At 35.5% G+C, this 16,629-nt stretch overlaps 1 protein-coding gene across 1 annotated transcript in view; it reads right to left on the bottom strand.

Annotated features, from left to right (window-relative positions):
* Positions 1 to 1,474: 1,474 nt before the first annotated feature.
* Positions 1,475 to 16,629, bottom strand: part of LOC121300384 (transmembrane protein 8B-like) — a 110,387-nt gene continuing 95,232 nt past the window's right edge. The window contains exons 7-13 of the mRNA XM_041228966.1: positions 14,972 to 15,068; positions 14,377 to 14,500; positions 12,846 to 12,988; positions 9,550 to 9,728; positions 7,193 to 7,339; positions 5,542 to 5,658; positions 1,475 to 2,026 (exon numbers count right to left, since the gene is read on the bottom strand). Of these exons, the coding sequence (XP_041084900.1) occupies positions 1,691 to 2,026; positions 5,542 to 5,658; positions 7,193 to 7,339; positions 9,550 to 9,728; positions 12,846 to 12,988; positions 14,377 to 14,500; positions 14,972 to 15,068 (1,143 nt within the window). The 3' untranslated portion in view covers positions 1,475 to 1,690. The remainder of the gene's footprint in view (positions 2,027 to 5,541; positions 5,659 to 7,192; positions 7,340 to 9,549; positions 9,729 to 12,845; positions 12,989 to 14,376; positions 14,501 to 14,971; positions 15,069 to 16,629) is intronic.

Raw genomic sequence — 16,629 nt, forward strand, 5'->3', positions numbered from 1 at the left:
TCTTTGGGGTTTGGGTGACATGAGTGCTTATTAGATTTGGCCGCTGGTCCAGCATCTCAAGAAAAGGAAGCCGCCTCCCTCTGGAAGAGAAATTGATTTGATGAGGCCAGGTCAGCAGGGTTGACTGTGAAGAAGGTAGCCATGGACTGCTCCCCATCAAAGGATATTTTGGTGCCAGTAGGATTGTGTCAGCAACAACTAGGTGAGTTCTTTGAAAATATATTATAATAATAACAGAGGAGGAGTTATGTTTCCAGGCCTGGTTGGTGTAGAAATATTCCAGCCAGCGTGAAAGCACACTGGCACCTTATTAACAATTGTGTTGAAGTGTTAAATTAGTCACTGTTTTTCTGTTTGGTTGCTGGGTTTGTTTGCTGAGAATGTGGGTTTACAGTGTAGATGGTGTATTACAAATATTGGGTAGGGCCAGAGTTAGAGAGTTCTCCCAGCTGAAACTGCATGGACTGAGAAATGCACTACCCCTGAGAAAAGTGTAGGGGAAGTTAGGGCTGTTCCCTCCTGCCTACTGTAGAGCGCTAAGTTGGTAGGGAGAGGTTTGAATGAAAATAAATACTCCCCTTCCTGAAAGGTATAAAGGCTTCTTTGTGTCTGGTCAGTTAGGCAAACTACATTAAACAGAACCAAAGTAACCCCTTATAAATGTTATGGTATATAATAAATAAATAACCTAAAATATATCTGTGGTCTTAATTTGATTCTTTGAAATGTAAAACTAAGCCTCCCAAGGACTAGATTCACTGTTATTTTATGTATTATTTTTAATACATTTGAGCTATTATATAGTTTTTTGTTAATATCCCATTGTGTATAATAAAATGGTGTATTTTTTTTTTTTTTTTTTTGTATATAACAAAACATTCATTTTATATTTCCAAGTGGAATGACATTGTAACTACATTGCAAATAACAACATTACAGTAATTATGTAATGCCAAATATTACATTGAAAGAACAATAAAAAAAAGACCATAAAAAACTGTAAAATGTTTATTCATTTCTCTGGTCACTGTTACCATTATAACGCAGAGGAGATCCAGTCAGCATCAACACACCACATAAACCCTTTCTGGGCATTCTGAAACAAAGCCGCAATATTTCTGTGTGGAGGCAGCTGCCTTCCCATATCCAGCACAATAACACAAGTATAGCAACACTCGCAGAAGCAATAAACTCAATCCCACAGACTATCAAACATACTACAGAACAAAACTTTACTTTAAAACATTGTGACGGCTGGTGCACTGAAAAAAGAGATATCCAAACGGAAAGCCGTGCCCGTGTTTCCAAATAAGAGTCAAACATTTGGTCTGTATATTTTTAACCTAGTAGTAAAACACATATTATTATTATTATTATTATTATTATTATTATTATTATTATTAATATATATAATAATAATAATAATAATAATAATAATAATAATAATAATAATAATAATAATAAAGTACCATATTACAGTCACCGAGAAAATAGTAGCAGTGGTTAGCTTAAATAAAAAAATTACACTGTATAAACACTGTTATACTTTATGCAAAAAAAAATGAAATCATATTAATAAATAATATTAAAAAACACATCCTTGTAGGTTATTTATAATGTTCTTCAGTTCTCTGGCTTTGTTTCCTGTTTTCATAATAGAAGGCAATATGAGTCTCTAAAGCCAAGGATATCAACTTGTACAGATACTGTTAATGGACACAATGGCTGGATCAACCAGGCCCATTTCTTCATGTTCGTTGACACACAGCTGGTAGCCACACCCTCTCCTCCTTTGAATAGGTGGGACCCTGTTATCATGTTTGGCACGTGGGGGAAGCAGGAAACCAACACTACCAGCAATCAGCATGTGCCAGATGCTGTGGATGTAGAAGTAGTTCTCCTCGGTCTCCACAAAGGCATACAGTGCCACAGCCGAGGTGGCGATCACAGTGCCAGGGAAGAGGTAGAAAACCCAACGCTTCCAGGTGGGTGGGTAGCAGCGGCGTCTTCTGATTGTCCGTACAGTCTGTACAAAATGAAAAAGAAAAGAATGAGCTTTAACTTGTGCAACATTGATATTTACTGCAAATACTGCCCGAATGACGATTTGATGACCTGTGCTGCACTGTTGTAGTTTGCCATTCATCCAGGACTGTATAACTCTCACTGGTGATGCAGTAAATGCAGTTGTTCTAAACGCAAGTCATTAAAATCATTGAAAAAGTTTTTCTATTGTACTATGTTTTTTAGTATTAGTATCATTCATTATATTCATCGTCCGTTTACATCCCTTTTCCATGGATTTGCCTCCAGAGCACTCTATCATATTGTTGACAGTCCAGTTGGTTTGCATTTCCCCAAAGGTTGTTCTACCTTCTGTATTTTGTCCTAGATGAAAGAAGTAAAATCATGCAGCATATGGCACTAGCATCTGATGGCTATTACTCACGATTTATATAATTATCATAATCCTTTGATTATATAATATGTGGCCTTGTTATCCAATAAGCAGCTACCCACTCTTTAGTGGCTACTGAGCAAGAGCTATATATATATATAATATGACATATTCTAAATTATTAGCCAACATTTCAAAAATAATTCTAAAAGGGCTGGTAATGGCTTTTAGAAGAGAAGCAAATTTAAATGACATCAAAACCTGTAGAGCACATTTATGGTATGCAAATACAGTTAAATAAAGATAAAAGCGAAATCACAAATAGAGAAAATAGATATTCAATCATAAGAAACTCATCATGCAAAAATAGCAACCTTGTTTATGGTCTGTTTTGCCAAAATTCTAACAAAACAAAATATGTAGGAGTGACTGGTACAATGTTATATAAAAGAATACAGAATCACCTATCAAACATAAGAAATAAAAAAGTAACTGAACCAATAGTTTACAAAAAACAAGCATAACATGAATGACCTAATTTTTTTTTTTGTTTTAGAAGAAATAAGATTAGATAATGTACAATACAGGAGAATAAAGGGAAAAGAAGGATAAATAAACTCCATACCATGATGCCTGATGGATTAAATAGAAAGGAATAGTAGATTGTGATATCAGTAACTATGTAGTAAATGACATCACAAACACATTGATGGATTTGAATAGAAATAAGTGAGTGCAGTGTAGTCACTATGGCATCAAAAGCCTGTAAGTATCTCTACTGTTTGTTTGAAAGAAACTAACTGTGCAGGTGTGTTAAATATACCAAAACTTTGGCTTGGAATGAAAAACAGATATAAATAATCCCCAAATTCTGACACCTTCCTTCTGCTTTTGTTTTATACTCAGGATTGCCAATTGAAAATACAAAATTGATTTTCCATAAATTAGCAACTGAAGGCGAGAGCCCTAATTAAGACAGGCTATTTGCAAATGGCAGTATTGTTCAGTAGTGTACAATAAATATATTACAAAGCTACTCAATCACTGTAAACAATGACTTATCTCTATTTAATGTTAGCAGACTTGAGTTGGGATTATTTATAGTTGCTCATCTTCTAAGAGCTAATGTTTAAATAAAGTTTTTACGAGTAGAATAAAACACATTATCGGGGATGGGGGCTTGTGTCTGTAGCACTATGTAAAAACATTGTTTACAATAATATGTATAAAGATATAGCCTCTTTTAAGGTATTATAGCTCGACAATACAACATTGATATATAAATATAGATAGTGACATACATCTGTATTTTACCTAATGTAACATAACATATTTCCAGAGTATTTATCAATAAACCATATGTATTTTAGTTTAGTTTTACCTTAAAAACAGCTGAATGCTTTACAGAGACAGGTGAACAGATTTACTGTTGAATTGCAGTATTTCACAAAAAAAAACAGATTGTTGCTTTCTAGCTGAGTGATCTAATTTGCGAATCTCAGCAAACATTGACGATGCAAGGCCTTGAAAAAAAAATGACAAGTTGGTAAAAAGGAACTGTAACCATAACTGAGTAGCACTGATTCATAAACACAACACTGATTCATTGCAGTTTTAGCAGTAGAAAAAAATACTGCCCAAGAACAATAAATAAATAAATAAACTCAGTTTGCCCTTGCCTGTAATCCATCAATGATGTTTCCAGGCAACTAGAAGGGGACAAAATAATGCTCCTTTTAAAAAGCAACGGGCCAATAAGCAATGATATGTAACAGATTGGATGGGTTCAATATGGGCCAGGATCTGTAATTACTATTGACATGGTTCAACCTACTGTACCTGGAATACCTTGACTGCCATTCATTTAAAATGATCTTATATGTTTGAATCTCTGCTTTTAAATCTAGCATTTCCTAATACACATTTTGTAAAACAATAAACACTACATCTTTCCCCTGTAAACGTTTTTTCTGTTGTTAATTATATAGGGGGATGCAAAACCTTTTGTTGTACATGGAGCAACACACTAAGATGATCATCAGTTTGCCATGTTCTCCTCTGTGGTTTAGTTAATGAGCACCTGGCATATTCCTCTGCAGATAACTAATATTGCATTTAAAAAAAGAAAGACCGAAACAAAATGAAGCACACAATTACATCCTTTCTCTCTGTCTCCAAACAATCCATTCTATTCCTGTCAAAGCAGGTGCTTCTACTTGCATAGCAATTATCTAATTGACTAACTATGCAAACTGATTTAATTCAGGGAGAAGGAAGCCAGATTTTTAACTCAAAGCTACAAGTAACAGGAGGGACAAATTTCCGCCTTCTTGGGTTCTCATGAGTATCTTATTTTCCGTATTTCCCTGATTGATAAATGGTTGAGCCTGAACAGGTTTTCCTCTTGTCTTTGATTTTTGTTAATCTCGGTTAATGTAAAAACTGTGTATTTGCCTAAGAATCAATCTACGTGTGCAATGCCTAAATACAGATTTATCAGAAACAGACCTCTAGCTCAGTGGTGCACAACTCCAAACATCAAGAACCATTCCAGTCCAGATCTTTATTCCAAGCAGGTCCTAACGTGCTAAGAGTCAATTAACTAATTTAGGAGAATAAATAAATAAATACAGCGCTGCTGTTTTGGTATGATAACTTTACCCATACTGTCTATTTTTACAATTGTTACATTCAAATAGGATCTTTGGTAAATGGTTCAAACTAATTCCACAAGTAGCAATATTATACTGTTTTCCTATAGTTTGTTGACATCTAGTTTATTGTCACCATGGGTATTCATTAAACTGTATTTAGAAGCTTGAGGGAGTATTCAGTTCATGTATTTTGAACTTCTATTCACAGTGCTGATTCAAATACATTAATATCTGGTGAATTAACAAAATAACATAACATTACTCTGAATACCCATTTCACTTAGAAGTATCCTTCCCTGACAGTTAGTAAACACAGTAGCACTGCTGACTTTGCTTGTTTCATTAGTACATTGAACATCATTTGGATGCACTACCATATACCAAGCATAGTCTGGCAGCAGTTCACAATACAAGGGCCGATCAGGATTGACCATGTTAATAGTTCATAGTTGTCTATTGTTAAAAAAATGACACAGGTTTTGCCCTTACCCAAGCAATAGCCATTATCCCTAAGGCAAAAATGCTAGGTCCAAGGAGGTTCCATAGTCCATGTCTGTCAAGCTGCAGGGCCATAGAAAGCACCATAGCACCCAGTAAGTAGAGCACCTTAAAAGGAAAAATCAAGAACAGCATTACAGAGGTGATACAATGGAGGCAGACTGGAAACACAACTGCTGCAGTGGCAAAGACTCAAGGCCTATTGTATGATCCAAATAGCTGTAAGTTGCTGGACAGCAGTTAATCACTGTGTGTCAGCAGGTGACTGAAGAAAATGCCAACCCTAAAGAGAGAGGCAAAGGCTTTTGATCTGCCATTGTAGTTCACAATACAATGCCTCCCTCGAAAGCACTACTCCCAGTAGGCTTTGGCAGTTGCTATTCATGCTGGTTCATAGTGCAACTGAGTGGCTGATTGAATCTGTATAAGTCTATATAGGATTTAAAAAAAAAATGTAATAAGACTTTTCACTTTAAAGAAAGAAGAAATTGACTTTGTTTCAGTCTGCTGATTAGTCACAACTAGGAACTGTATACAATAGAAAACCTGGCAGGCATTACAGGGATCCAATGCTGCACAACAACAGCACAAACACACCAGCCATCGTTTGGATTAGTTCAGGAATAAATATCTGTAGTTACAATAAATACATGTGGAAGTATAACAGTTTAAAATAATAGGACTTGGTGAAATACTATTAGCAATATGACACCTTTTTTGGGTACTTGGATCGCTCTACAATCAGCCATTCATTTGTATTGGATGGAACTAGTCGTCCCCCCATATGTTTCAGGGAGCTGTATATATATATATATATATATATATATATATATATATATATAGTATATATATATATATATATACTGGTATGCATGTATGTGTGTGTACAAGTAACTGGGTCTGCATGTACATACAAGTAATTCAATACAGAATCAGGCACAAGTTATTGTTCTTGTTACACCATCTTTACAGCATTCCGATTCAAATCTTATAAAATAATGAAATGTAGTTCACAGCTTGATTCCCAGCTTTTTTCCTCAACATTTTTTTTAACAAACAAATGCATTTTGGTTGCCATTGCAAAACTACCTAAAAACAACCATATGATCGTTTTACAGCAGCTCTTTGGTATTTTGGGATTCTAAAAGGTTGAGTATTGCTCCCATAAATAAAACACATTTCTGCTTTCTGGCTGGGTGATATAATTGGTGAATCTCACTAACCATTAAAAATGCAAGGCCTTGAAACAGAACATAACAAGTTGATAGAAAGAAACTAACTATGCAGGCTTGATTCATTGCAGTTTTGCCAATAGGGATACACCAGGAAACATTTGCCCTAGAACAAAGACTACTTCTCACTTTGCCCTTGCCTATAATCCATCAATGCTGCTTCCAGTCAACTAGAAAGGGAAATAATGATGTCCCTTTGGGAAAGCAACAGGCCCATAAGCACCTTACATTTCAGATGTGACAGGTTGGAGGAGTTCAATATGGGGTATGTTTATAATGTGCACCTGGGGCAACCTAACTGAACACCATAGCTGCCATTCAAAAAGAAGTTCAAATGCCCTTAAATGTCTAAATTCCACACACATGTAGGAATCAAAGGGTTAATAGCAACTGTAGTTACAAAAGCACACCTGCTTGATGATGGACTGTAGCCTTGCCATAGATATAACTGTAACCCAGACAGACATGAGTGAGCCCAGGAAATCACAGAACTGCAGAACATCGTATTCCATTATGCAGAAAACCACGACCCCAGGCTGGTCACAGGCATGGTAAAACTGAACACAAAGAAAGGGAAAGAGAAAGTACAATGGTTAGACCTCAATAATATTCCAATAGCTTGCTGTAGAAAGAAAATATATACATTTTTTAATTTTTGCAAACTCTCAAACCTATACGTTTCCATTCAATCTGCATTGTCACAAGATAGAGCATCTATTCTATGCACTGCCAAGAATAACTTCTCAAATGTGTTCCTTTCTATTCCTCATTAAAATATCAATCAAGATACTATTGAAAAACCAGGACTGGGAAACCCTGGATACATGATACTCTCTGAACAGCAGCAAGCTGTTTGATCTTTCTAATTCCACAGACTGTTTAGTGGTATTGAAATCCTGGATGGGTATTTCCTCTGTACATACTACATTGATTTTTAAGCTACTGTAAACATTTGGCACTGACAGCTATGTTGTGTTTTTATCTCAAGGCTACTTACAGATAAGTGTTTTGATGTTATTTCTCTCTTCAGATGATCAGTGATAAAAGGTAGCAGATAAAACAAACATTATTATTTGGGAGGGGGTGGTCCTGCTTGCTTAACTCTTGTTAAAGCAAGCAGAGTATTCTACTTTTGGATTTGATGCGGGCAGATACATGAATACAAGGAAGAGTATACATTTTATAAGGACGAATGGCAGTGATGTTTAGAACAATTTTTAGCTTAACCAAACCTCTATACTCTATCAATTCTAAAACACATAAACTGTACTTGGTATTGTATTTACTTATTATGCCCGGCTGGGAGGCATAAGGTGACTTACCAGTCCATACAAACTTTATAATTTTACAAATATTTAGATAACCACATATCAAATGGTGACAAAGCTTTTCAGGACAATCTTTAGCACAATATATTGAAAGTGTCAGGTCTTTGTTCTTTTCCTGATCTTAGCTTTTTGCTTTTTTAATCTCCTGTTCTTCTCAATGCTCACACCGCTCTGCATGATTTACTATCTGTGTCACTTTACAACCAGATTTATAAGACCACGGTCAAATTCAGTGTCTCTTATTGGTTCTAACTACTTAGCTCTGACTGCCTGTGTGCCTTAATTGCTCACCCAAACTGTACAGATGAAAGCACATTTAAAACACAACTCGACAAGATAAGAACCATTGCAGCGGTTTAAACACTTTTTGGGCACCATATTGGACATTAAAATGTGTCCAAGACAGAAATGTTCTGAAACATGTTGTTGTTGTTTAATAAACAAACAAAAGGAAATTAGCAGGGGTAGATGGCAATACTTCACATTTCTACAGCAATGGTGAAGTATTTACTGTAAAAAACCTGCCTTTTTGAGACAACAATTTCAGGAAAAAGCCTATCGGTCTAAAAGTGTCTATAGGTGTATAAGTCGACCCCCCCCTTTTTAGGACCCCGTAAAAATACTTAGAAAATAGACTTATACAAAGGTTTTTACAGTATGTTGATATGTAATATGTTTGTTTTTATTTTATTTTTTTTACCTTTTGTCATCTGCTTTGGTTTAACTGCATTTTTGGTTTTATTTGTAACAGAAATCTCCACTTTGTGTCTAACCTTGTGTTGTTTTAGTTGAAGTGCATTGTCTGCCACTAGTTTTGAGAGCAAAGCTGTACAGATACAATCGTGCATGCATTTGAAGGCCAGGATATCGCAATATCCAGTGATCTCTTTTATACTGTACGTATTAAACCAATATCATCCGGATTACACTCACTTTACTGTGCAATCAAAATCCCCTTACCATAATACTAGCCATGGATTGCCAGAGGTTTCATTTCCAATACTAACTGTTTTTCCTTTAATGGACCACACTGGCACCAAAGCGAGCGAGCATAGGTGGGCTGACTGGCCTTTTCTCACTCTTGAATTTTTTAGGTGCTGTAGAGCTCAATCAAGCAGTTTTGTGTTTGTTGTGTGTGTTTGTAACTGGGTGTCAATTATTTGACTCTGTACATTGTGCAATGCACTGTAACAATTGGTGCCATCTTATCTGAAGTTTTTGGACCAAGCCAAGCCTCTTTTAAAAGAGAGGGAGCATGGAATAATAGAATGCTGTGTTTCCTCCATTTACAAACCTCTATGCATTCAGTTTTTTCTTATTATTACGATTGTATGATTACTAAATGCAACTTCATAAATGTACTGTTGTTTCACAAATGTGTAAATCTGAAAAGAAGCTGATATTTGTTTACTTATATCACATTTCGTTGGAATACTCACAGTAGAAAAGAACATGGTGAAAATGTAGACAGAAGCCTCAAGCAAGCAATGGCTCCGAATGGCTATAGCAACAGGCGGGACAAACATCAGGTTACTAAGACAGAGCAGCAGAGTGGACAGAAGCTGAAATCCATAGGAGTACGCCACTGAGTTATCAGTGCAGCCCCAGCCATCCCATCCTAGAACAGAAAAGGAGTCTGGAGTTATGATAAAGAAGAGTATTGTGATACTGAAACTGTCCATTAGGCATGCCAGATGGTGACTGACAGAATTAACTGTGAGCTGTGAACATGAGCTCTGCATAACATGTACACTGAGTTGTTTAGAAAAGCCATGCCAAAAACACAAAATTTTATTGAATAGATGAGAGAGCATGTTGAAAGGTTTGGAAATTTTATGAATTGATGGGATTGTCAACCATCAGAGAAAACAGCAGATATTTGTCCATATCTCCTCTCCAATTTTTGGCCCAACACTTTGTAATTCTACATGACTTTAACACTGGTTCTATGTGAAAAAGCATATTGTTTAGCTGAGATTTGATGATGCCCTAAACAAATAACCTGGAAAAACACCTTTAATTAGCTCAACTCTGTCTTGATATCATTACTTAGCATGATAAGGAATTGTTACTAGGGTCTGCTAATTACCATATATGGAATACAGTCACTGGGGGCCTATACTGAAACCTGTGGTCAAAGTTACCTGCTTGAACAGTGGTTAATGTAGTGCCTTTTTTTTTTTTTTTTTTTTTTCCTTTTGCCACGGTCCCTTACTCACCTGAAACTAATTGCCACCGGATGTGGACAGTGAATGCTGTGCTGAGCCTGGCGGATATCAAGGAGGTAATGTTGCGTTGCACACTAGAGGGAGGGAGGGAGGGAGGGAGGGAGGGAGTGAGTGAGTGAGGGAGGGAGTGAGTGATGGAGTAAGAAGAAGCACTGGAGAAGAAAGTGATGTGACTGACACTGAGGAAGAGGAAGAGACCGGCACAAGGAGAAACTGTTAAGTTTGTTGCTTTTTATTTTTGTTTGACTTTTTCCTGCTTCAGGCTTCTTGTCACTTGGATATAGCTTTTGTTGGACTGCAGTTTGTTTTTGCTTTGTTCGGGACTGAACTAAATCAGTTTTTATTATTCGGTTTGATTTTTTCCATTTGGATCCTGGCGTGTTGCCTGTCCTGTAATAAGCTACCTCAGTGAGAGGATTACCCAGTTGGATCTACAGACCTCTGTTGTGGAGATTGTGTTTGTTATATCTGTAAAAGACTTTCAGTTTTTTCTTTCTTTCTAGTGGGCTGTTGCAGCCTACTGGAACTAAACCATCTGAGTATGCTTTTTTATTGTTGGCACTTTGCAATATTTAGTTTATTCTAGTAATATGCTGCCTATTTTAAACTCATCTTGTTTTTACTTGCCCTTTCTTTTAATTCTGCGTTCTGAATTGATTGGCTGCATCTCTGTTTAGGTCGGTTATATTATTTTACTTATTTATTGCACTGTGTGTTATTTGGGTTCACTTTGAATTTATTTGATTTCTTATTTGTTTTGAGTTATTGAGATGTGTAGTTTTGTGTTTTGCATTGTTTGAATTTGGCCACGTTTATCTATCTATCTATCTATCTATCTATCTATCTATCTATCTATCTATCTATCTATTTATTTATTTATTTATTTGATATTGTTTGCACACTGGCTAAACCAGTACACATTGCCAACCAGTTATTACTGTGTACAATATTTAAGAATTCTTGTCTAACTGGGGATCAGGTTAAATTTTATTTTATTTTTTTAAGTAACTCATTCATGAAATTCTTATTTGCCAGACTTTTAGTATAATTGCACCAGACTCTAACTGTACAACTGTGTTTTATGTATGTATGCCCCTATCTCTATTGAATTTGTGGTTTAATAAACTTTGGAACCATTTTAAACTTTGCCTGTTTGCCCTCTCAATGAGCACTACTGCACACTGCCTGGGGTTTAAAAGAAACAATTAGGCATTACAGTTAATACAAGCTTTCATCACAAAAGTAAACTAGTTTTGAGGCAATGTGAAATCAAGACGAGTTTGAATTATCCATTAGCAAACATGCTCATTGTAGGCATTATCTTTCATCATTCAAATTGCTATTTTTGAATATTATAAAGCTATATTGAATGTGTCAGACATAAAAGAAGATGTTTGTTACATTGTGAGCAGATGTTGACTGAAACAGAATATTAATCAGTCACAGCCATAAGCATCTGTGATATTAAAATGTGTATTCAAAGGGAATACTTTGGTCTAGCTAAAATAAACAAAACATAGCATATAATTTAAATACAATTGTGAAACAGTAATTTGCATATTTGATGACATTATTTCAACAATTTCTCCATTTAAGCAATTTTATGATGTGTTAATTTCCATGAGCAGACCATGGCAGATCTAATTATATTGTTTCCCATAACTGTTATTAATTACCACTGAAGGCTTCCTTACAAATAAACTCCACAAAGTAAACCACACACAATTATTTAAAATGATAACGACTTTGAGGTACTACAATCTATGAAGTTACATGTATAGTATTTTCTGAATCAAAATTACTTACTATCGTCAGTCAAAGTTGATTTTATTGTTAGGTTTTATAGGGACTACTGTTCACTGGTTCACATTGAAAGACAAGTGACTTAACTCATAACTCCAGTCAAGAGATTACCTTTCTAAGAACATTCGCTATTGATCTTTTTTGTTTGCAGACAGTTCTAACGACTTCAACATACACTTTATTAAACTGTGTGTCACGCTTGATATTGATTGCTCCAGAACGACTCATTATTTGAGTTTCTCCAGCACATTATAGTACCATTTTGTAGAAGAAGAATAACAGCATGTTTTAAACTAACCAGTAATTTTTTCTGCTATGCCTAGGCATTGCATAACTATACAAGAATGGGATAATCTCTCCTCCTATAAGTGGATCTCTGCAGAGCGGAGTACATACATCTTTATGTTGTACAAAATCAATTGCACATCTAATAACAAATGAAGAAAAACTGTTACAACACTTTTGCTGTATTGCAAATTCCAGAAGAAAAAACACACTGAACTTCAAAATTCATTAAAATAAGTACGTTTGCCTGGTTTGCTTAATGAATGCATAATAAAGGCCTATTTGAAAGGATATCGCAAGACCACAAAACTACAATCAATAATGCATCGGGCCCTCTTTCCTTTGCTACGCACGTTGGTTTTCACTGCTGAACCCAGTCTCCTCATATGAACTACCACAGCAGTAAATTAACGTCTTACCTGCTTTGCACTCACAGGCTGCATACAGGAAATTATTTGTGCGAAGGAGTTTACACTGTCCGTATGTCCCACAGTCATTGATACAAGGTGTAAGATAAGACCTCAAATACACTTCAGCTGTCACATTACTGCATACAGCAAACCTTTGAAGAAAAAAAGAGAAATAGAAATCAAACCTGTATTAAAGACTTCTTGTAAAAACGCACTGCCTGTATTATAGTCCTGCAGCTATTTTTCCTATATGCCCAAAGACCACTTTTAGAAAGCCCATTGAAGTAATTGACAAATTATAATGTCTTCTAGACCTTCTGTAATTCATCTGAAGACTAGCAGTCTCTCTCCCACGATGTATGTATATTTGTCCTGCAGGAAGATTAAATTATGTTTCATGCACAAAGCCGTCATAAAAACCCAAGAATAGTTGAAGACTTTTAAAATATATTTTGTAAAGACCCTGATTCTGAGCTCTAGGAAACATTGAAAATTAGAAATTTCAACAAAAACAATGTATCTCCCCAGTGGCAAAATGAACAAGGAACAGTTTGTAAACATGCAGAAAAATGACTATGTGAAAAAGATTAAACTAAAACAACACAACCGTACAATGACCTATTTTTCAATGGACAACAGTAGCCTCGGAACATGACTGAAAGAATCATAAAAAACAGATGTGTACCAACTGGTAATATTCTGGGCCCTATTTATTTATTTAGTAAGCAATTTCTTACTAGTTTTATTCTGTTTAAGATTATTTTATTCATTTCAGACAAAAATGTGCCCTTCCTCTTTATCATCAGTAAATCAAAAATTTACATGAGACCCCAATATTGTAGCGATCTTGGGTCTCAGTACAAAGTGAAGGGGACTGTTAAGTTTTTTTTTTTCTCGAGGAGTTTCTTTAATAAACCAGACAATAATAGTAAAAGTGGTGGAGCCAGGAGCAATGGGTTTACAAAAAAACATACGGTCCCTTAAGAGGCATACTAAATGAGAATATGATTGTATTTTTTTGTGCTGAACTCAGAGATAAGCTTCAGTTACTGTCAAAAGTAACACATTTGCCACACTAGAGACTTTTGTTTCTTATTACCTACAGAATTGATGCTAAAGAGATATTTGCAATGCAATCTTACCCACACTGGCTGACTGTAGTGCTTCAGTCTTCCCCCATCTTAAGGCTGTGTAAGAACACACAGTCGAATAGCTCCATATCCTAAATGCATCTTTGCAATCAACTTAATGATTCTGTCACACTGACAATGACAGATGGGATTTTGTTATTATGCTTATGATGTCCATTGACCTCCAAATAGGGCTGTCAATGAACAGTGTGGATCTAATAGTGATCTCAAGTAGGCTCCCCAACAGTCAGACTAATGCCTGATTATTAATATTGCAACTATTACTTAAACATAAATAAATCAAGCAAATTTGGTCTAATTTATAACACAGTATTTATATTCACTATGCTGGAATGTATTAACAAGATTCCTCAAAAGAAGTTGCAGGAACCAGTGCCAACAAATCTTACCCATGGTCTGTTGTACAGAGGGAGCGCAAACTCAGGTACCAGGTGCCAGTCTGGGGGTATGGAATCCTTAGCTTGGTGATGTTCAAGGTGGTATTGACAGACAACACAAATCCTGCAGAGAATTCTGGGTATGGAAGGGAAATGGGAAATTAAAGGCATTTTTTAAAATAAAATTGTCTACCTAATTTGAAATTCCTGATTATAACTGTGAACGACTAGCCTGTGCCTGGCCTTATCAGGCACCTGATCGATTTTCCTCCCTAACCCACAGGTGGCCAAAGGCCAAAGTAACACTCTTTATGGACCTCAGCCTAGACCGAATACTTGGCATGACCAGGATTCAAATCTGCTAGCCCATGATCACTTGACTCAACCTACATTAAATGCAGTATTGCCTTTGCTGAAAGAGTCACTGGGGTCTCTAATTAAGGGCATTTCAAACAAGAAAAGCAAACCATGTAATATAACTACGTCATCACTTAATTTTTGCTGTAGTCAAAAATTTTATATAGTTTGAAGGAGAGCAAACTAGCACTTAGCACTTGTAAATGTATCGCTCCTTTCCTTATTTTTCTTGTAGTTTCACACTTCTCACCTGATTCGCAGCTCACAGTGGAATTGTCAGCTAATGTTAGAGGTGTTCCATGACTCAAACAGCCAAACACTGTCACATTTTCTCCCATTACTGAGGACTGTGTGAAAACAAAAACATCTCAGTTGTAGTCAAGTATAAAGGCACTAGATCCCCACCCCTTGGATAACTCAGGAAGCATCTAAGGCAGTCCTATTGCCTAAGGTTTAAGGAAGAAAGCATTTGAAATACTTTCTAATTATTATTCCTTTGGATCTCTGACAATGCCACAGATATTTTGTTTCTGAATAAACATATTTCAGTAAACACTTAAAACACAAATGTTATCTGAAAGGGACTCAAGGTCATTTGGAAGGGGGCTCACTAAGGACATTTCAAACCATTGTGTGGAAATTACAAGATGGGTTGTCTGTACGGTGGCTCATTGAGGACATGGAACAAAATAAAAGTATATAAATAAATACACTATCTTTTGACCTTGACATAATGGTTTCAATGTTAAAATTCTCATACACTCTATCTTGTCCTTCATGAGCCACTGTCCATTACTCTCTAGGTTAGACAACATTCATCAGTGAAGTCTTAAAGTTGTTTTTTGTTTTATTTTTCGTTACAATGTCAGTAAAGCTGCTTCCCTTAGCTCATATTTCCATAGTATCCCTAGCTGCTGGTCACAGATAAAAATTCAAACACACTTTTCACTCAAAAATGTAAAAACTCAATATGTATCTTGAAATGAACAACAGCAGAGCAGCTACATCCTTTCCTTAAAAATCAAAAGATAAAGATATTTGTCTAGCAATTCCCAGATCAAATGCATAATTTAAGTACTGCCACAGAGTTCCATTCTCATGGCATATGGCAAATGAAATGTATTAAGACATAGTGAATAAAAGGATGGTTGCTAGTGAGAATGTCATGTCTTTTAAAACAGCAGCATCTTTGAACTAGATTGACCATAGAAGTGCTGCAGGAAGATGAAAGTTAAAACCCATCAATAAGTAAAAAAAGCTCCGGGCTGCTGTGCCTTACTGTGATGAAAGGTACTAGTGCTTCAAGGAATGGATAAAATGGGTGTAAGTAAAGCCATTAAAACTGATATTTGCATTCAGAATAACACTCATTTTCTCTTTAGTGAGCTGGACCAAAGTATCATTCCTTTTGTTTTAACATTAAAAAAACATTAAAATAATACAGTGTGTAGTTTTATTTTATGTTAGCACTTTCACTTTTATAATATATATATATATATATATATATATATATATAATATATATATATATATATATATATATATATATATATATATATATATATTTCTTAAATTGTTAAGGTGGATATATTTCTATAAAAACAATTAAACCAAAAACTTGCCATTTAGTCATTTGCTGTACCAAGGGTGTACCAATATATTTGCAAGCTCACATGCAGTTACATTAACCAGTTTTCCATTGTACCATACCTCTCTCTACTTTTGCATGCATACCTTTACTTTGCCATGCTTTACTACAACTTTCTACGCTTTTCTTTATTTTTTTAATGTTTTAATGAAACCGAGGCATCGCTTACAAGGAGCTCCTGACAATCTAAGGCATAACAACAAACATTATTAACACAATATATTGCAATAGTGTAAAACAATATAGCTTGCATGTGTGGTT

Source organism: Polyodon spathula, chromosome 2 (genome assembly GCF_017654505.1).
Source record: "Polyodon spathula isolate WHYD16114869_AA chromosome 2, ASM1765450v1, whole genome shotgun sequence".
Classification (NCBI taxonomy): domain Eukaryota; kingdom Metazoa; phylum Chordata; class Actinopteri; order Acipenseriformes; family Polyodontidae; genus Polyodon; species Polyodon spathula.